We start from the raw sequence: 21,162 nt of genomic DNA on the forward strand, positions 1-21,162 counted from the left end.
AGGAGGTGGTGGCCCCAAAAGAAGAGGAGGATGAGGAAGGAATACCAATGTCTCAAATTTCCAGACTGTGATCACACAGGCGAATGCCAAGTGACGGTGGATTACAGCGATCGAGGGGGTTTGGTGATACCAGGCAAACTGTTAGTGAAGGTGCAAGAGCTGAGGAACTAATGGAGGAGGAAGAGGTGATGGGCTAGCAGCTCTCAGAGGATGAAGAGGATAATCATCCCCTCTCGTTTGAACGCGGTTGGCAGGAGGGGACAGAGGAAACAAGCATCAGTGTTACGCAGCTCACAATACAGCCTGGCTTTGGACCTCCTGGAAGAGCCCGACATATGACTGTCTTCTTGATGCACTATCTGCAACATGATCCCCATATAGTTAGGATTCTAAATAATGCTGACTACTGGGTTACCACTCTGTTAGATCCATGTTATAAAAGTCAATTTTGCCTGATGCTTTACGCCCTGGAAAGGGACCCGCTTATGTTGGAGTATCGAAACAAGCTTTTACGCAACCTTAATAGAGTTAAGTGACTCACACAGTGTGCATCACAGCTGTAGTCTTTCAACCTCCGGCACGTCAGTTCATCAACGCCGAAACATTTGCAGCAGAGTAAGTGGCAGAAGCAATTTCTGGGAGTCCTTTCACACATTTTTTGCACCAAAGACTGACACGTGGTGAACAACTGGAGAGGATGGTTTAGGAGTATCTAGAGCTTAATATGAATACCATCAGGGAGGATTTTGACCCTTTTACATTTTGGTCTTCAAAAATAGATGAATGGCCTGAGCTCGCCTTCATGCCTTGGAGGTTTTATCAGGCCCGGCAGCCAGCGTTCTCTCTGAATGTGTCTTCAGCGCTGCTGGTAGTGTCTTGACGGATAAGCGCACCCGGCTGTCCCCTAAAAGTGTAGACCACCTAACTTTCATCAAGATGAACAAGTCATGGATCTCCAAGGATTTTTGCACCCCAATTGCAGACTGTACAAAGTAGACAATGTTGTCATTTTGAGTGTGCTGCATTGATCTCTTGAAATTGCAGTCTGTGATATGGCTTCTGTGCCTGCTCTTGCTGCTGCTGCTGCTGCAGGTTTTAGGCCCTAATTTTGGGAAATGTGGAGAATTCTGATTGTGTCTCCATCCATAGGATTGGCTGTATTGGGTTTGGGTAGGTTTGGGTCTGCGTTAAACTACTTGTAGTCTGATGACATTGATAACACTTTGGTGGTGTTAGGCCCTAATTTAGGGCAATGTGAACACTCCTGGTTAGGTCTCCATCTCCTGCATTGGCTGTACTGAAAGAGGTATTGGGTTGGCTGTAGACAGTGTCGGACTGGGGTACCTAGGGCCCACCGGTAGAACTAACTCTAGGGGCCCACTCTAAATTTGAATACTCAGGCTAGGTTCACATTCGCATTGTAGTATTTGTTAGGAGACTCAGTCGTAAGTTCATCATATTTACTGGAGGATCAGGAGCAACAATGCTCCACGTTTTCTTCCGTTAAAAACATTGACACCCTAACGGAAACAAAAAAGACCTGATTATATTCAAATGGTTCTGTCTATCTATTTGTGTTTGTCATGTAACAGATCCATTTGTTTTATGAGTTAAATTTTTCTGTTTCTATAACAATACAAGAGAAAAAAACAGAACCCTGAACACCAATATGATCATATTTCATTTTTAGGCCTTCAGGATGCATTATTTTTTTTTCAGATATTTTTTATTTTTAACTTTACATAACGGCTTATTTTTTTTTTCAATGTCATCAACTGAGGGTGCATATTATTTACAGGGGTTGTCCAGCATAAAAGATTATTATTTCGTAGGCTCGGGGACACAAGAAAGAAGAAATGAGTTTCTATGATATGCACGTTTTTGCTACAGAGCAGTCTTCAAGAACATGACGGAGGCGAGTCTTTACAGACATCTTATTGCAATTCTTTTGTGTGTGTTAATAGTGAGTTTCTTCTAAGCAGAAGATGCCACAATAATGGACTGCTGACTTCTTTTAACCATTTTTCATCTTTGAAAACCTAAAGAGGTGATTAGAAAAAGTATGAATTTAGTCATTTTTACATTGCTATTCAATTTTTGGGGGGTATTTTCCCAGCTCAATAATCCTGAAAAAAACTCTGTGTGCATATAATCTTACTCACTCTACCTCTTGCTGCCGATCTGGCCTTTGTTGATTGGCTATAGTGGTGACTGCATGTCTACAGCGCTATCACTGAGCTCAGTACCTTGTAACATCTATATCAAACGATAAGTCGAGTGATTGGCTGCAACGCTGTAGTCAATCAACAAAGAGCATAGAAAGAGTAAAACCTCAGTTTTTCTATTTGCCCTAAAGCGTATGAAGTAATTGTTGAAATGGCAACCCCAAAAAAGATTATTAACTTCTTTAGGGTTGGGTAGGTTTCTTTCATATTTTTGCTATAAATAACATTATAGATGTATTAACTTATTCATTCTGGGGTTATTTTTTTAACCCCTTCACGACGGATGACGTACATTTACATCATCGGCCTTGTCCCTGCCTTAGATGCGGGCTCACACACTGAGTCGGCATCTGTCCCCGCACTTGATGGCTAATCTAATCAACCAACAAGTGCCTCTAACAATCTCAGAACCACCCACAGCTGTTAACCAGTTTAATACCACTGTCAATCAATGACAGCGGCATTTAACACACACAGACAGGAAGCGTGTCATTGATCCTTTCTGTCAGGTAATAGCAGGGTGCCGATGGGTTATCATGACAGCCAGAGGACTGGTGAAGACCCCCGTGCCTGTCATTACGATACTCCTGCGAACCCCGGCCCATGGCTGGCGTTCATAGGAGATCGTGATTTCTGCTATACACAGCAGTGCTGAAGCCCTGCTATCTATAGCACAAGAGATCAGATGATAGCAGCTTCAAGTCTCTGAAGGGGATTATTAAATACAACAAAAAGTAAAAAAAAAAAAAATTTTTAAAAATATAATAAAGAAAAAAATACAAAAGTTCAAATCGCTTCCCTTTAGTCCTATTAAAAATAAAACAAAACAAACAAAAAATACTCATTTGTAATTCCGTGTTCAGAAATGTCCAATGTATGAAAATATTAAATAATTAAATCTAATCGATGAAACGGTGTAATGAGAAAAAAATTTAAATGCCAGAATTACGTTTTTTTTGTTTCTACGACATTCCAATAAAATGCAATAAAAGGCGATCAAAACATCGTATCTACCCCAAAATGGTAGCAATAAAAATGTCAGCTCAGGGTGCAAAAAATAAGTCATCATCAAGCCCCAGATCACGAACAATGAGAACGTTATAGGTCTCAGAATATGGTGACAAAAGTTTTATTTTTGACAAATTTCTGAATTTTGTTTCATCACTTAAATAAAAAAAAACCCTACATATGTTTGGTATCTGCGCACTTGTACTGATATGGGGAATCATAATGACAGGTTAGTTTTACCACATAGTGAATATGGTAGATAAAAAAAAACAAAAATCATTGTGGAATTGCACTTTTTTGCAATTTGTCCGCAAAAAACAAGCCCTCATGCAGCTATATGGCTGGAAAAATAAAAAAGTTATAGCTCTTGGCAGAAGGGGAGGGAAAAACAAACGAATAATGGAAAATCAATCAGGGGTGAAAGGTACAAGTAGGGACATGTGTTTTGGCATTTTTTATAATTTTTTGTGGCGCTTTTAGTATAAATTATGCTTTTTAATGCCTGAATTGTATCACTAAAAATGTCCCACATATATACATTCACTTATTCACACAACTGCACACATACTGTATGCACTATAATTGTATCTATAATATAATCGGCTAAGCGTCCCTCTGTCTGAAGCCTCTATAGACTGCGCATGTGCGACGCGCAGTCTGGCTCCAGACAGAACGCTTGGAGCCATTACAGGTAAGAGGAGTATATGGCGCCGGAGATCACGATCTCCGGCGCCATACTTACCTGACTGAGAGGAGCGTTGCCGCGGTGCTTCTCTTTTCGCCGAAGACCGGGGCAGGAGTGAGGCGTCGGATCGGTGCAGGATCAGCGCATGAGCATAGCGCTATCCAGCGCCATTTTACTGAAGACACATTTGCAGTGTGTCTTCAGCAAAATGGCGCTGGACAGCACGGTGCTCCGGTGCTGCACTCCTCCCCCGGCCTCCGGCAGAACAGAACACAGCAGCGCTGAAGCACAGAGGAGAAAGGTGAGTATCAGGGCCGGCGTCAGCACCCGGCGCACCCAGGGCAAGTGCCGGAGCCCTGAGCAGGCGGGGGGCCCCCTCGCCGTTGGGCTCTCCGCCGCGCTATGGGACCCGTGAGTGGAGGAGAGCGGTGTCAACGCCCGCTCCCCTCCGCTTGCTCAGGGCCCCGACACAATACTTACCTCTTCCCGTGCCTCCGCAGCAGCTCCGGTCTCTTACACGTACTCTGACTGTGACGTCTCTGGTCAGAGGTCGCAGTGACGTCTTTCCACTGCACTCTCTCCTGAGCCGTCACAGTGCAGAGTGGGAAGACGCCGGCGACGCTGGAGTCCAGAGCAGTGGCAGCAGATGAGAAGTGAGGTGAGTATTTGATTTTTTTTTTTTTAATGCATGGGCATTATAAGGGTGTGGGGGGGGACAAGTAACATCCTGCATGGGGCATTATAAGGGAGGGGGGGTGTGACATCCTGCATGGGGCATTAAAAGGGGGAGTGACATACTGCATGGGGCATATCCTGCATGGGGCATTATATGGGGGGGAGTGACATCCTGAATGTAGCATTAAAAGGGGGGGAGTGACATCCTGCATGTGGCATTAAAAGGGGGGGAGTGACATCCTGCATGGGGCATTAAACAGGGGGGTGACATCCTGCATGGGGCACTATATGGGGGGGAAAGTAACATCCTGCATGGGGCATTATAAGGGGGGGTAACATCCTGCATGGGGCATTATAAGGGGGGTGACATCCTGCATGCTGCATTATAAGGGGTGGGGACATCCTGCATGGGGCATTATAAGGGGGGGTGACATCCTGCATGGGGCATTATGTGGGGGGAACAGCCTGCATGAGGCATTATGTGGGGGAACAGCCTGCATGGAGCATTGTGTGGGGGCACAGCCTGCATGGAGCGTTATATGGGGGCCAGTATTCTGTATGGAGCATTATAAGGGGGCCACTATCCTGTATGGAGCATTATATGGGGGCCAGTATCCTGTATCGAGCATTATAAGGGGGCCAGTATCCTGTATGGAGCATTATATGGGGGCCAGTATCCTGTATGGAGCATTTTATGGGGCCCAGTATTCTGTATTCACCTGAGCTATTGTGGAATTTACAATAGATATCGGTCATGTAATGTAAGAAGTGAAATCTTTGACATTGTACTATATATATATTTCTCTGCGGTATCTGTGCATCATGAATCGTGGTATGTGTTAAAGGGGCCCACTGAGACTTTTTCGCCCAGGGCCCACAAAAACCTGAAGCCGGCCCTGGTGAGTATAACTGTTTATTTTTTTGTATATGTGTATAGCGTGAAAGGGATGAGGGGGCCACACATACCAGGATTGTGGAGTGAGGGGACCATGCATATCAGGATTGGGGGGTGAGGGGGCCACACATACCAGGATTGTGGGGTGAGGGGACCATGCATACCAGGATTGTGGGGTGAGGGGATCATGCATACTAGGATTGGGGGATGAGGGGTACCACACATACCATTATTGGGGGATGAGGGGACCATGCATATCAGGATTGGGTGGTGAGGGGTGCCATGCATACCAGAATAGGGATGAGGGGTACCATACATACCAGTATGAGGGATGGGGAGCCATGCATTCCAGGATGAAGGGTACCATACATACTATAATAAGGATGAGTGGTACCATACATGCCAGGATAGGGATGAGGGGTACCATGTATACCAGGATTGGGGATGAGGGGTACCATGTATACCAGGATTGGGGATGAGGGGCCTATGCATACCAGGATAGGGGATGAGGGGCCCATGCATACCAGGATAGGGATGAGGGGTGCCATGCATACCAGGATGGGGGTGAGGGAGCCATGCATACCAGGATTGGGGATGAGGGGTACCATGTATACCAGGATTGGGGATGAGGGGCCCATGCATACCAGGATAGGGATGAGGAGTGCCATGCATACCAAGATGGGGGTGAGGGAGCCATGCATACCAGGATTGGGGATGAGGGGTACCATGCATACCAGGATTGGGGATGAGGGAGCCATGCATACCAGGATTGGGGATGAGGGAGCCATGCATACCAGGATTGGGGATGAGGGAGCCATGCATACCAGGATTGCGGATGAGGGGTGCCATGCATACCAGGATTGGGGATGACGGAGCCATGCATACCGGGATTGGTGATGAGGGGTACTATGTATACCAGGATTGGGGATGAGGGGCCCATGCATACCAGGATAGGGGATAAGGGGCCCATGCGTACCAGGATAGGGATGAAGAGTGCCATGCATACCAGGATGGGGGTGAGGGAGCCATGCATACCAGGATTGGGGATGAGGGAGGCATGCATACCAGGATTGGAGATGAGGGAGCCATGCATACCGGGATTGGGGATGAGGGGTGCCACGCATACCGGGATTGGGGATGAGGGGTGCCACGCTTACCGGGATTGGGGATGAGGGGTGCCACACATACTAGGATTGGGGATGAGGGGTGCCACGCATACCAGGATGGGGGATGAGTGGTGCCACGCATACTAGGATTGGGGGATGAGGGGTACCACACATACCATTATTGGGGGATGAGGGGACCATGCATATCAGGATTGGGTGGTGAGGGGTGCCATGCATACCAGAATAGGGATGAGGGGTACCATACATACCAGTATGAGGGATGGGGAGCCATGCATTCCAGGATGAAGGGTACCATACATACTATAATAAGGATGAGTGGTACCATACATGCCAGGATAGGGATGAGGGGTACCATGTATACCAGGATTGGGGATGAGGGGTACCATGTATACCAGGATTGGGGATGAGGGGCCTATGCATACCAGGATAGGGGATGAGGGGCCCATGCATACCAGGATAGGGATGAGGAGTGCCATGCATACCAGGATGGGGGTGAGGGAGCCATGCATACCAGGATTGGGGATGAGGGGTACCATGTATACCAGGATTGGGGATGAGGGGCCCATGCATACCAGGATAGGGATGAGGAGTGCCATGCATACCAGGATGGGGGTGAGGGAGCCATGCATACCAGGATTGGGGATGAGGGGTACCATGCATACCAGGATTGGGGATGAGGGAGCCATGCATACCAGGATTGGGAATGAGGGAGCCATGCATACCAGGATTGGGGATGAGGGAGCCATGCATACCAGGATTGCGGATGAGGGGTGCCATGCATACCAGGATTGGGGATGATGGAGCCATGCATACCGGGATTGGGGATGAGGGGTACTATGTATACCAGGATTGGGGATGAGGGGCCCATGCATACCAGGATAGGGGATGAGGGGCCCATGCGTACCAGGATAGGGATGAAGAGTGCCATGCATACCAGGATGGGGGTGAGGGAGCCATGCATACCAGGATTGGGGATGAGGGGTACCATGCATACCAGGATTGGGGATGAGGGAGGCATGCATACCAGGATTGGAGATGAGGGAGCCATGCATACCGGGATTGGGGATGAGGGAGCCATGCATGCCAGGATGGGGATGAGGGGTGCCATGCATACCAGGATTGGGGATGAGGGAGCCATGCATACCGGGATTGGGGATGAGGGTTGCCACGCATACCGGGATTGGGGATGAGGGGTGGAACGCTTACCGGGATTGGGGATGAGGGGTGCCACACATACTAGGATTGGGGATGAGGGGTGCCACGCATACCAGGATGGGGGATGAGTGGTGCCACGCATACCGGGATTGGGGATGAGGGGTGCCATGCATACCAGGATAGGATGGTGGGGACAGGATGGGGGCCGCACAAATACCAGGATGGGGGCAGCACATACCAGCATGGGAGACCATATACCAATAAAAATGCTTGCCGCCCGGGCGTACAATGGGTTCAGTAGCTAGTATTTATATAGTGTACACAGGGGTGGATTAAGAGTAGCCAGGGCAATTTAGAAGGGGGGCCCAACCCGGGTACCTGATGCATCACGTGACATGTCACATGATCCCCTTTGATAAATCATGTGATAGGTCATATGAGCAACACACAGGTGCTTTGGTGCATATCTGTATCTGTAGATGGAAAAAAGCAGAAAGCGCAAATGTTTCCCTTGTGTACAGCATTATACATAACATAGCGTTATACAAAATAGAGCAGGAGTGGGAGATCAATTTTCCCAAGGGGCCACATGAGAGACCGTGACTGTTGTGGAGGCCGCACCAATAGGCTGAAATGAATTTTGCTCAATATTAATATTAACATTTTAATTATAATTATTTGTTTACATTAATTGTATAACTTAATAACTTAATATTGAGCACTATTAAGTATGCTGACATCCCCCTATATACAGTATGAACCCTCCATAGCTGGTTATATACAGTATGAGCCCCCATAGCTGGTTATATACAGTATGAGCCTCCCCTATAGCTAGTTATATACAGTATGAGCCCCCATAGCTGGTTATATACAGTATGAGCCCCCATAGCTGGTTATATACAGTGTGAGCCTCCCCTATAGCTAGTTATATACAGTATGAGCCCTAATAGCTGTTTATATACAGTATGAGCCTCCCCTATAGCTAGTTATATACAGTATGAGCCCCGATAGCTGGTTATATACAGTAAGAGCCCCCATAGCTGGTTATAAACAGTATGAGCTCCTATAGCTGGTTATATGCAGTATGAGCCCCCATAGCTGGTTATATACAGTATGAGCCCCCATAGCTGGTTATATACAGTATGAGCCCCCATAGCTGGTTATATACAGTATAAGCCCCCCATAGCTGGTTATATACAGTATGAGCTCCCAATAGCTAGTTATAAACAGTATGAGCCCCCCATAGCTGGTTATATACAGTATGAGCCCCCATAGCTAGTTATATACAGTATGAGCTCCCATAGCTACTTATATATAGTATGAGCCCCCATAGCTAGTTATATACAGTATGAGCCCCCCATACCTGGTTATATACAGTGTTAGCCCGCCATAGCTGGTTATATACAGTATGAGCCCGCCATAGCTGGTTAAATACAGTTTGAGCCCCCATAGCTGGTTATATACAGTATGAGCCCCCATAGCTAGTTATATACTGTGAGTCCCCCATAGCTGGTTATATATAGTATGAGCTCCCATAGCTAGTTATATACAGTATGAACCCCCACAGCTAGTTATATACAGTATGAGCCCCCATAGCTGGATATATATATATATATATATATATATATACAGTATAACTAAAAAAATAAACATAACAAATACTCACCTCGCTCCCGTACCCCCGACGCTGTGCTCCAGATGGTACCATAACTGTTAAATAAATGCGCCTGGCCACCCTCGCTGTGTATGCTGGGTTCACTCTGCCTGACGTCATGCAGCAAGGCGGGCTCAGCATCATTCAAGCCGCCTGCGGCCGCGAGCCCACGGCGGTGACTTAACATATGGGATTGCGAATTATAATGGGGGCAATTCATGGGCCCCCCGGAGCCTCGGGCCCCCGGCGGCAGCCCAGATTGCCCTCATTATAATCCGCCTGAGTGTACATGTGTGCATTTATGTATACGCTATACACACAAAGAGATTAGCCGAATCTCTTAACAGCAAGCACCATAAAAATATTGGACCCCCTGTCACCATCACAGGACAGCAGTAGGGGAAAACATTGTTACATTATCAACTAGAGGGCAGTGGGAAGGTGTGGGGGGAGGGGGAGTAAGAAAAGTGCAGCTGTGTGGGTCAAATTGGAAAAAGCGGCTTTTGTTGGAGTGAGGATGGTAGAGGGTGATGGGGACAGAGACATAATACAAGAAGCTCCAGTACTCACTTCAAGTCCAGCATGATGTGATTCTGTAGCCACCCATCCCCCTCCTGCTAGTGCCAACTACAGAACTTAGCTGACAGCACTGCAGGAGAGAGGGGACACGATCTCTTTAGATCTTTCTCTTAGTTCTGCAGTTGGGATTACACAGCTCTCCTATCTGCATTCACAGCAGTTCTGTGCTTGTGAGCGGGTGAGGCTCCAGGAGCAGCATAGTGAGTGCAGTGCAGGGGAATGACTGTGCTGAGCCTCCCTCCCCCATATCCTACACAGACACTTCTGGGGAGGGGGAGAGAAGGAGAGAGGATACTCACCCAACGGAGGATTCATGGATGCTGCAGTCTGAGCTTGCTCAGGCTCTGATCCCCACCTCTCCAGCTATGTGTTGAATAGACAAAGCAGAAGCTGACATTTCTCCCCTTGTCTGATGAACGGGTAGGGGCGGGGCTTAAATTGGGTATGCAGCCCATGTGCTGTATGCTGAGAAGAGAGAAACTGTCGGGTGTCAGGGCCTACCGGAGTATCCACCGACTTCCCGGTGGGCCAGTCCGAGCCTGGCTGTAGAGGAACTGGTGAAATTGATGCCACTTTGGTGTTGTTAGGCCCTCATTTAGGGCAAAGTGAACACTCCTGGTTAAGTCTCCATCTCTTGGGTTGTCTGTACTGGAAGAGATGTGGGTCTCATTTACACTATTTCTACTGTAGTGAAATTGATTACTTTTTGCTGGCGTCTGCCAATAATTTTTGGAAATGTGGGGAATCCTGAATGGGTCTTCATCCATTGAGTTGACTATAGTGGAAGAGGTTTTGGTTTCCATGCATTTCTATAGTTATTGTGTAGTGAAATTGAGCATTTGGTGCAGATATTGTTCTCTCCAAACGGGTATGCAAACGTGATAAACTCTAAATTGATTTTCAATAAACAACCATCAGCCGCCCCATCAAATACCTCTGCTGCTTCTTCCTCCTCCTTTGTTACCATGCCAATTTGTGTCACGCAGGTGTCCGATAGAACCAGCTGTATACCCGTTGCAGTTAGGCTGAGTGACAGACCGTCAGCTGTAAGTGAAGCGGACATGCCAGCTGTGTTTGTATATCTGAGCACACCACACGTTTCTCAATCCACCGTAACATCTCCGCCTGCACCTCACTCACGGTCTATCGGTTTGTCCGTTTCACCGTACTCTGTCCTCTCTCAGCACTGCAGCCAGCCCTCAATCCCGCTGTTGTGATCACATAAAAGATTGTTTCATCCTACACATGACAAAGCTAAGAGATTGAACTTCACCATCTCCAATATGTTGGCCATGGAAATGGTGGTCTTAGGCCCTATTTTTTTAAATGTAAACAGTTCCGATTGAGTCTGCATCTCCTGGGTTGGCTGTAGTGGGACAGGTATGGGTCTGCCTTAAACTACTTGTAGTCTGATGTCATTGATGCCACTTCAGTGGTGTTAGGCCCTCATTTAGGGCAATGTGAACACTCCTGGTTAGGTCTCAATCTCCTGGGTTGGCTGTACTGGAAGAGGTATGGATCTTATTTACTCTATTTCTACTGTAGTGAAATTGATTAGACATTGCTAGTGTCTGCCACTAATTTTTTTAAATGTGGGGAATCCAGATTGGGTCTCCATCTATTGGGTTGGCTGTAGTGGAACCTTCATGTTCTGCAGTCTAAGTTGTGTAAGGTTATGTACCATTCCTTGCTGCACCCCTGATACAGACTCTTCCTGCTGCACTCCTGATGCATACTCTGCCTGCTGCACTCCTGATACAGACTCTGCCTGCTGCACTCTGATACAGATTGTGCCTGCTGCACTCCTGATACAGGCTCTGCCTGCTGCACTCCTGATACAGGCTCTGCCTGCTGCACTCCTGATACAGACTCTGCCTGCTGCACTCCTGATACAGACTCTGCCTGCTGCACTCCTGATATAGACTCTGCCTGCAGCACTCCTGATACAGACTCTGCCTGCTGCACTCCTGATACAGATTCTGCCTGCTGCACTCCTGATACAGACTCTGCTTGCTGCACTCTGATACAGACTCTGCCTGCTGCACTCCTGATACAGACTCTGCCTGCTGCACTCCTGATACAGATTCTGCCTGCTGCACTCCTGATACAGATTCTGCCTGCTGCACTCCTGATACAGATTCTGCCTGCTGCACTCCTGATACAGATTCTGCCTGCTGCACTCCTGATACAGACTCTGCTTGCTGCACTCTGATGCATACTCTGCCTGCTGCACTCCTGATACAGACTCTGCTTGCTGCACTCTGATACAGATTCTGCCTGCTGCACTCCTGATACAGACTCTGCTTGCTGCACTCCTGATACAGACTCTGCCTGCAGCACTCCTGATACAGACTCTGCCTGCTGCACTCCTGATACAGATTATGCCTGCTGCACTCCTGATACAGACTCTGCTTGCTGCACTCTGATACAGACTCTGCCTGCTGCACTCCTGATACAGACTCTGCCTGCTGCACTCCTGATACAGACTCTGCCTGCTGCACTCCTGATACAGACTCTGCCTGCTGCACTCCTGATACAGACTCTGCCTGCTGCACTCCTGATACAGACTCTGCCTGCTGCACTCCTGATACAGACTCTGCCTGCTGCACTCCTGATACAGACTCTGCCTGCTGCACTCCTGATACAGACTCTGCCTGCTGCACTCCTGATACAGACTCTGCCTGCTGCACTCCTGATACAGACTCTGCCTGCTGCACTCCTGATACTGACTCTGCCTGCTGCACTCCTGATACAGACTGTGCCTGCTGCACTCCTGATACTGACTCTGCCTGCTGCACTCCTGATACAGACTGTGCCTGCTGCACTCCTGATACTGACTCTGCCTGCTGCACTCCTGATACTGACTCTGCCTGCTGCACTCCTGATACAGACTGTGCCTGCTGCACTCCTGATACAGACTCTGCCTGCTGCACTCCTGATACAGACTCTGCCTGCTGCACTCCTGATACTGACTCTGCCTGCTGCACTCCTGATACAGACTCTGCCTGCTGCACTCCTGATACAGACTGTGCCTGCTGCACTCCTGATACAGATTCTGCATGCTGCACTCCTGATACAGACTCTGCCTGCTGCACTCTGATACAGACTCTGCCTGCTGCACTCTGATACAGACTCTGCCTGCTATACTCTGATACAGACTCTGCCTGCTGCACCATCTAGTCTGTCCTACTGAGTCCAGCTGCTGTGCGTCCATTGATCTGTCCTGGAGTGGCACCTAGCGTTCATCGGGAGCCAAGTCTAACCTCACTATCAGAGGCTCTAGTGAACAGTCCGGTTTGTGACAGTGCACCCTCGCAGGCAGGGTCCTCTCTCCTGTTGTACCAGTCGGTGACCCCATTTGACATGTAAAGCGCAACTGACTAGTTGTCGCTGTCACAGTAATAATAATTATAGTACTTGTACTCTGGGTCAATTGATGGCTCTCCCCTGGTGTCTACACCTAATTTGATGTGTTTTGGCAGCTTTTGGTCCCATTTCTAGGTGTTGTCTATGCATTTTTTTGGTCCCCCATTGACTCCTTTGTGATTCAGAAATGTTCGACGAACATTCGGCGAATAAATTCGGCAAATATCAATTTGTTCGGCAAACTTTTCTGAACCGAACATTGAAATGTTTGCTCATGCCTACTTCTGACTTCTGGCCAGTCAGAAGCTGCGTTCACAAAATGACGCAGTGGGACTGGAGCAGTGCCGAAAAATGGTGAAGACTCCGTGAGTATATGACCGGGGGCTGGAGTGGTGCTTTAAGTCTTTGAATTAATTAATTGTTTCCACTACAACAATTTTGATAAGATAGTCTAGTCCACAGAATCACAGTTCTCATAATAAAGAATTCTTGTCACTTCTGGAGACCAAACTGTTTTTTCCTCTAGATGGTGGGGGTCCCTTCTTGTCTTTTGAGAGTACACTCCCTAAATGTACTAAACTTATGGAAGATACTGCTTTGATATTGCAGCAGGCAACAATGTTACAGACTGGGCCAGTAGATTTCTATGGGAGCTAAAGATCTGTACCAAATAATGATTTCTAAAATGAACTATAAACAACTGACAATTCTAATGTAATGTTTTCTCAGGTATCTTTAAAATTGAAGATTCTGCTCAAGTTGCACGTCTTTGGGGTATCAGAAAAAACCGTCCTGCAATGAACTATGATAAACTAAGCCGCTCTATTCGACAGTACTACAAAAAAGGCATCATCCGTAAGCCTGATGTGTCTCAACGTCTTGTGTATCAGTTTGTGCAACCACTGTAAAGTCTACACATAAATTCTAAAATGGTTATGTGACAGAAAAGAAAAAATCTGCATGTGCGAGCAACTAGAAGAACAGATACATTCTTGTAGAGACTATTTTCTACAGATCATTTTTGTGAAAAATAGCAATAGATTCTTCTCTTTGCCAAAGTGAGCAAGCCCTGGTGCACATCACAAATATGCTGTTTGCAAAATGTCATGCTTCAAGAGACACTATCCGACACAAAAAAGTTTAAACAGTACAGTTACTTGGATTTCTTTATTACTTGCGGGCTTTAGAAGTACTCACTGATGTGAGACCTACTGGACTCAATGACCTTGCAGGACAATGGGAGGTGGGGAGAAAGCAGGACATAATGACCAAAAAGCATTGCAAGCATATTATAAAAATAAGGGAACACTTAGAGCAAAGCTTTATGCGAATTAATGTTTGTCAGTCTGTATAACTCTATGAAGTAATATGTTTTATAAGCATTATTTATTATAGTACATAACCTGTTAATTAAACCCAGAAAGTGCCAATATGGGTGTAGAGTTAAAATGTATAAATTCATTGCTAGGAACAGACTGAAGATATTGAACATATTGGTGCATATTGATAAAATGTGATTTCTTAATGGGTGTAATCAATTATTTCTTTATTCTGTAGAGATTACAATACTGCCAAATACATTTCACGCCTATAAAAATGTGTCCTAAATTTTCATCATTTAATAACTTGTATGTTTTTCTTTCATCTAAAGATGTTGTTGATTTCCACTTTAACGTTTATTAAATGAAATAGAAATTCTTTATAAATAGTGAAGTAACAGGTTAATTACAATAAAGTATGTGTTAATTCTAAGTCTTCCTATTCACAGTAATGTAAAACAGTGCCAACAATGATAGAATTGCTTCATACGAAGCCAACACTAGATAACAGCTAGGTCGCTAATAGAGTTGCCTTAGACTAAATCAGGAAATGGAGTCTAATGAAATATGTGTTCTCCATCCTTAACATTGCAAAGGGGTATGGACTCTCCAAGGGAGAGATCCAGGTCACAGCCCCTGGAGTAAACACCATTGGTTGGTGCAAGAGGTCAGAAGCCTCCTAGTCATAGTGCCACAGTAGTCAGGCAACTGGGTTTATAGCAAATGCAATATGAACAAGGATACCTTTGTAGATTTTAAAAGTGAAAAATACTTGCTGAGGCAAGGAAACTGAGAACTTGAGATTAGAGATGAGCAAATAAATTTAATTGCAATTGAATTCTCAAATTTTACAAACATATGAATTTGCCAAAACGCAGATCTTTTGTAAATCGAATCTACACGTATTGAGCTGCCTCTGACCTCCATTATTCTGACCCAGAGTAGGCCATCAAAATACTCCTCTCACTGCTCACCTCCCTTTGTTACTTACAGCAAACAGTCTTGTCCTCAGTGCATTTTCAGATCACTTTCATTTGCGCAAAGGTTCCTGGGCCTCTCACGCTAGCCTAGGGCTTCTGGATTTGATAGGCCTGGGAGGACTCTGCACATGTGCCTTTTGTGGGAGCATGTGCAGAACCCTCCTGAGCCTTTAAAACGAAGAAGCCTTAGTCTAGTGTGAAAGGTTTGGAGATTTCTGCACAACCGATGGCAAACCAAAGATACGTAAAGGACTAAACAGATGGCCGGGAGCAGAGTGGAGCAGGTGAGCGGTAAGGTGAATAAAAATTTTTTTTTTCACATGTTACTTTTACATTTATTATAATCCCGGGATTTTATCACATAAAATTACAATAAAATACATTTAAGTGGTCTAACGTGAAAAATGTGGAAAAGTTCATAGGGTATAAATACTTCTACAAAACACTGTATGTACAGTACAGACCGAAGGTTTGGACACACCTTCTCATTTAAAGATTTTTCTGTATTTTCATGACTTTGAAAAATTGTACATAGTCATGAAAATACAGAAAAATCTATAAATGAGGATGTGCGTCCAAACTCTTGGTCTGTGCTGTATATATATACCGTATATTCCGGCGTATAAGACGACTTTTGAAGACTGAAAAATCTTCTGTCTAGTCTGGGGTCGTCTTATACGCCGGTAATGCTTTTGAACTTTCAGAAATTGACATGCGGGGATACTCTGGGGGTGTTAATAAGCTGCCGTGGCCGTATCCCTGCCATGTCGGAGTTAATATAAGGTGGAGGGAGTTAAAATATGGCGGCGGTAGGTCCAGACAGTCAGCGCTTCTGTGCTGAAACTGACACATCGCTGCGTATTCCCAGCTCCGGACACAGCGCAGGGCTTCTGTGCCGACAGCTTTCACTTGTCACAGAAGCGCTGCGCTGTGTCCGGAGCAGGGAAGTTCGCATCGCTTCTGTGACAATATATGAAAAGCCGGCAATTCAGCATACACCGGTACCCGACAATTTAGAATAGAAAGAATAGAGCTTCACACATAGATTAGATAGATAGAAACATGTCAGTCACATATATATGAAATACAGTGACAGTGTTGCTTACTGTACTTGTCATTTAGTGTAAAGGATTTATTAAAACAAATAATAGTGTTTTCATGCACCGTCTCTTTAAAAAAGCCGGCCGGCAATTCAGCATCTGTACCCGACAATTTAGAACAGAAAGATAGAGCATCACACATAGATTAGATAGATAGAAACATGTCAGTCACATATATATGAAGTACAGTGACAGTGCTGGTTACTGTACTTGTCATCTAGTGTTAAAATAACGGATTTATTAAAAAAAAAATTGGTGTGGGGTTCCCCTTAATTTTAGTCTCTAGCGGAGGTTAAGCAGACAGCTGGGGCAGATGTTTGAAGCCTGGGAAGGGGATAATACCCACGGAGCTTCCCAGGCTACTAATATCAGCCCCCAGCTGAATACCTAGCCTTTACTAGCTATTAAAATGGGGGATCCCAAAAAAATGACGTGGGGTCCCCCCTATTTTAATAGCTAGCAAAGGCTAGGCAGACAGCTGGAGGCTGATATTAATAGCCCAGGAAGGGAGCCATGAATATTGGCCCCCTCCCAGGCTAGAAACACCAGCCGTCAGCCGCCCCAGAAATGGCGCATCCATAGGATGCGCCAATTCTGGCACTTAGCCTCGCTCTTCCACGCTGCCCTGTAGCGGTGGCAGTGGGGTAATAGGGCTGGGGTTGATGTCAGCTTATAATGCCAGCTGACATCAAGCCCAGGTTAGTAATGGAGAGGCGTCTATAAGACACCCCCATTACTAACCCCATAGTCAAAGTTACAAAAAAACACAAACACCCAGAATAAAGTCCTTTAATTGAAATAAACACACAATTCTTTATTGTTCTAAATTAAACCATACTTACCATCACGCCCATTCCAGCTGAAGCCAACGATCTCCTGCAATAAAAGTAAAATAATAAAGCAACCTCATCCTTACCTTTCCATGGTTCCCAGGACGGCTCCAGCTCTGCTACATCGAGATGACAGGCTGGACCGCAGCAGAACGCTGCCATCCAGCCTGTCATCCCGCAGACACTGAGAAGCGCAGGCATGCTTGCGCTCCTCAGTGTCTGACTGTGACGGCATAAAGATGAGCCGACAATGAACTCAGCTCACCTCCTGGACGTCCGTCACTGACAGCGTGGGAAACTTCTACTGCGCATGCGGGGAGCAGGAGAATTTTCCCACGCTGTCAGTGACGTGCATGAGGTGAGCCGAGTTCATTGGACATGATCTCGGCTCATCTGGATGCCGTCACAGTCAGACACTGAGGAGCACAAGCATGCCTGCGCTTCTCAGTGTCTGCGGGATGACAGGCTGGATGGCAGCATTCTGCTGCGGTGCAGCGTGTCATGTGAATGTAGCAGAGCTGGACCGGTCCTGGGAACCATGGAGAGGTAAGGATGATGTTGCTTTATTATTTTACTTTTATTGCAGGAGATCGTTGGCTTCAGCTGGAATGGGCGTGACGGTAAGTATGGTTTAATTTAGAACATTAAAAAATTGTGTCTTTATTTCAATTAAAGGACTTTATTCTGGGTGTTGTGTTTTTTTAAATACTTTACTAGAAATTCATGGCGGTCATGTCTAATACTGGCGTGACCCCATGAATTTCGGGCTTAGGGCCAGCTGATAATGCCAAGCTGGCCCTAACCCCTTTATTACCCAGTGAGCCACCGCACCAGGGCCCTGGATGAGTTGGGTACAGCGCCAGAAGATGGCGCTTCTATGAACGCGCCATTTTCCGGGGTGGCTGCGGACTGCAATTTGCAGCGGGGGGGCCCCAGAAAGCTTGGGTCTCCCTGCGCTGCAGATTCCAGCCCCCAGCTGCCTAGTTGTACCTGGCTGGACACAAAAATAGGGCGAAGCCCCACGTATTTTTTTTTTTAATTATTTCATGAAATAATTAAAAAAAAAAGGGCTTCCCTATATTGTTGTGTCCGGCCAGGTACAAATAGGCAGCTGGTGGTTGGGTGCAGCCCGTTCCTGCCTGCTGTACCTGGCTGGACACAAAAATATGGCGAAGCCCCACGTCAACATTTTTGGGAAAAATTAATTACAAAATTAATAATTTAGGGACTGCATCTTTATTAACCCCTCAATTGTCATTTAGTGTTAAAATAAAGGATTTTTTAAAAAGAAAATTGGCGTGGGATCCACCATCATTATAGTCTCTAGCGGAGGTTAAGCAGACGGCTGGGGCAGATGTTTGAAGTCTGGGAAGAGGGTAATACCCACGGAGCTTCCCAGGCTACTAATATCAGCCCCCAGCTGAATACCTAGCCTTTACTAGCTATTAGAATGGGGGACCCCCCCAAAAAATGACGTGGGGTCCCCCCTATTTTAATATGTTTATGAGTGACAGTCTTCCTGCTATATACCTGCATGTCATAAGAATTTAAATTAAAAAAGGACCATGTTAAATTCAAATCTGTTTTTTTTTAATTTTTACCGGTGTTTGGTATGCGTTGGAAAAGGGGTAGTCTTATACGGTGAATATATCCTAAACTCTATATTTTAACAGGAAAGTAGGGGGGTCGTCTTATGCACCAGGTCGTCTTATACGCCGGAATATACGGTATATATATATATATATATATATATATAATACACAGGGTGGCCATTTATATGGATACACCTAAATTAAATGGGAATGGTTGGTGATTTCAACTTCCTGTTTGTGGCACATTAGTATATGGGAGGAGGAAAACTTTTTCCAGATGGGTTGTGACCATGGCGGCCGTTTTGAAGTCAGCCATTTTGGATCCAACTTTATTTTTTTCAATGGGAAGATCAAACTTATTGAGAATTTCATAAAACCAAGCACACCATTGTTTTTCTTAACGTAACTTTATTCTTTCATGAGTTTTTACAAGTTTATGACCACTTATAAAATGTGTTCAAAGTGCTGCCCATTGTGTTGGATTGTCAATGCAACCCTCTTCTCCCACTCTTGACACATTGATAGCAACACCACAGAAGAAATGCTAGCACAGGCTTCCAGTATCCGTTGTTACCAAAATGGCCAACTTCAAAATGGCCGCCTTCAAAATGGCCACCATGGTCACCACCCATCTGGAAAAGTTTCCCCCCTCCCATATACTAATGTGCCACAAGCAGGAAGTTGATATTACCAACCATTCCCATTTAATTTAGGTTTATCCATATACAGTACAGACCAAAAGTTTGGACACACCTTCTCATTTAAAGATTTTTCTGTATTTTCATGACTATGAAAATTGTACATTCACACTGAAGGCTTCAAAACTATGAATTAACACATGTGGAATTATATACTTAACAAAAAAGTGTGAAACAACTGAAAATATGTCTTATATTCTAGGTTCTTCAAAGTAGCCACCTTTTGCTTTGATGACTGCTTTGCACACTCTTGGCATTCTCTTGATGAGCTTCAAGAGGTAGTCACTGGAAATGGTCTTCCAACAATCTTGAAGGAGTTCCCAGAGATGCTTAGCACTTGTTGGCCCATTTGCCTTCACTCTGCGGTCCAGCTCACCCCAAACCATCTCGATTGGGTTCATGTCTGGTGACTGTGGAGGCCAGGTCATCTGGGGTAGCACCCCATCACTCTCCTTCTTGGTCAAATAGCCCTTACACAGCCTGGAGGTGTGTTTGGGGTCATTGTCCTGTTGAAAAATAAATGATGGTCCAACTAAACGCAAACCGGATGGAATAGCATGCCCCTGCAAGATGCTGTGGTAGCCATGCTGGTTCAGTATGCCTTCAATTTTGAATAAATCCCCAACAGTGTCACCAGCAAAGCACCCCCACACCATCACACCTCCTCCTCCATGCTTCACGGTGGGAACCAGGCATTTAGAGTCCATCCGTTCACCTTTTCTGCGTTGCACAAAGACATGGTGGTTGGAACCAATGATCTCAAATTTGGACTCATCAGACCAAAGCACAGATTTCCACTGGTCTAATGTCCATTCCTTGTGTTCTTTAGCCCAAACAAGTCTCTTCTGCTTGTTGCCTGTCCTTAGCAGTGGTTTACTAGCAGCTATTTTACCTTGAAGACCTGCTGCACAAAGTCTCCTCTTAACAGTTGTTGTAGAGATGTGTCTGCTGCTAGAACTCTGTGTGGCATTGACCTAGTCTCTAGTCTGAGCTGTTGTTAACCTGTGATTTCTGAGGCTGGTGACTCGGATAAACTTATCCTCAGAAGCAGAGGTGACTCTTGGTCTTCCTTTCCTGGGGCGGTCCTCATGTGAGCCAGTATCTTTGTAGCGCTTGATGGTTTTTGCAACTGCACTTGGGGACACTTTCAAAGTTTGCCCAATTTTTCAGACTGACTGACCTTCATTTCTTAAAGTAATGATGGTCACTCGTTTTTCTTTACTTAGCTGCTTTTTTCTTGCCATAATACAAATTCTAACAGTCTATTCAGTAGG

At 45.8% G+C, this 21,162-nt stretch overlaps 1 protein-coding gene across 7 annotated transcripts in view; it reads left to right on the forward strand.

The window, feature by feature from the left end:
- SPDEF (SAM pointed domain containing ETS transcription factor) overlaps positions 1-14,978 on the forward strand; it is a 319,442-nt gene extending 304,464 nt beyond the window's left edge. For 3 of the 7 annotated variants that reach the window (XM_073670630.1, XM_073670629.1, XM_073670631.1), the window contains exon 7: positions 14,099-14,976. In XM_073670630.1, the coding sequence (XP_073526731.1) occupies positions 14,099-14,277 (179 nt within the window). In that variant the 3' untranslated portion in view covers positions 14,278-14,976. Of the gene's footprint in view, positions 1-14,098 lie in introns of all 7 variants that reach the window. The other 4 variants (XM_073670626.1, XM_073670627.1, XM_073670632.1 and 1 more) reach the window with 3 other exon arrangements.
- Positions 14,979-21,162: the final 6,184 nt, after the last annotated feature.

The sequence above is a fragment of the Phyllobates terribilis genome, unplaced genomic scaffold (assembly GCF_046119375.1).
Source record: "Phyllobates terribilis strain yellow unplaced genomic scaffold, ASM4611937v1 Scaffold_2__4_contigs__length_985480577, whole genome shotgun sequence".
In the NCBI taxonomy this organism is placed as follows: Eukaryota; Metazoa; Chordata; class Amphibia; order Anura; family Dendrobatidae; genus Phyllobates; species Phyllobates terribilis.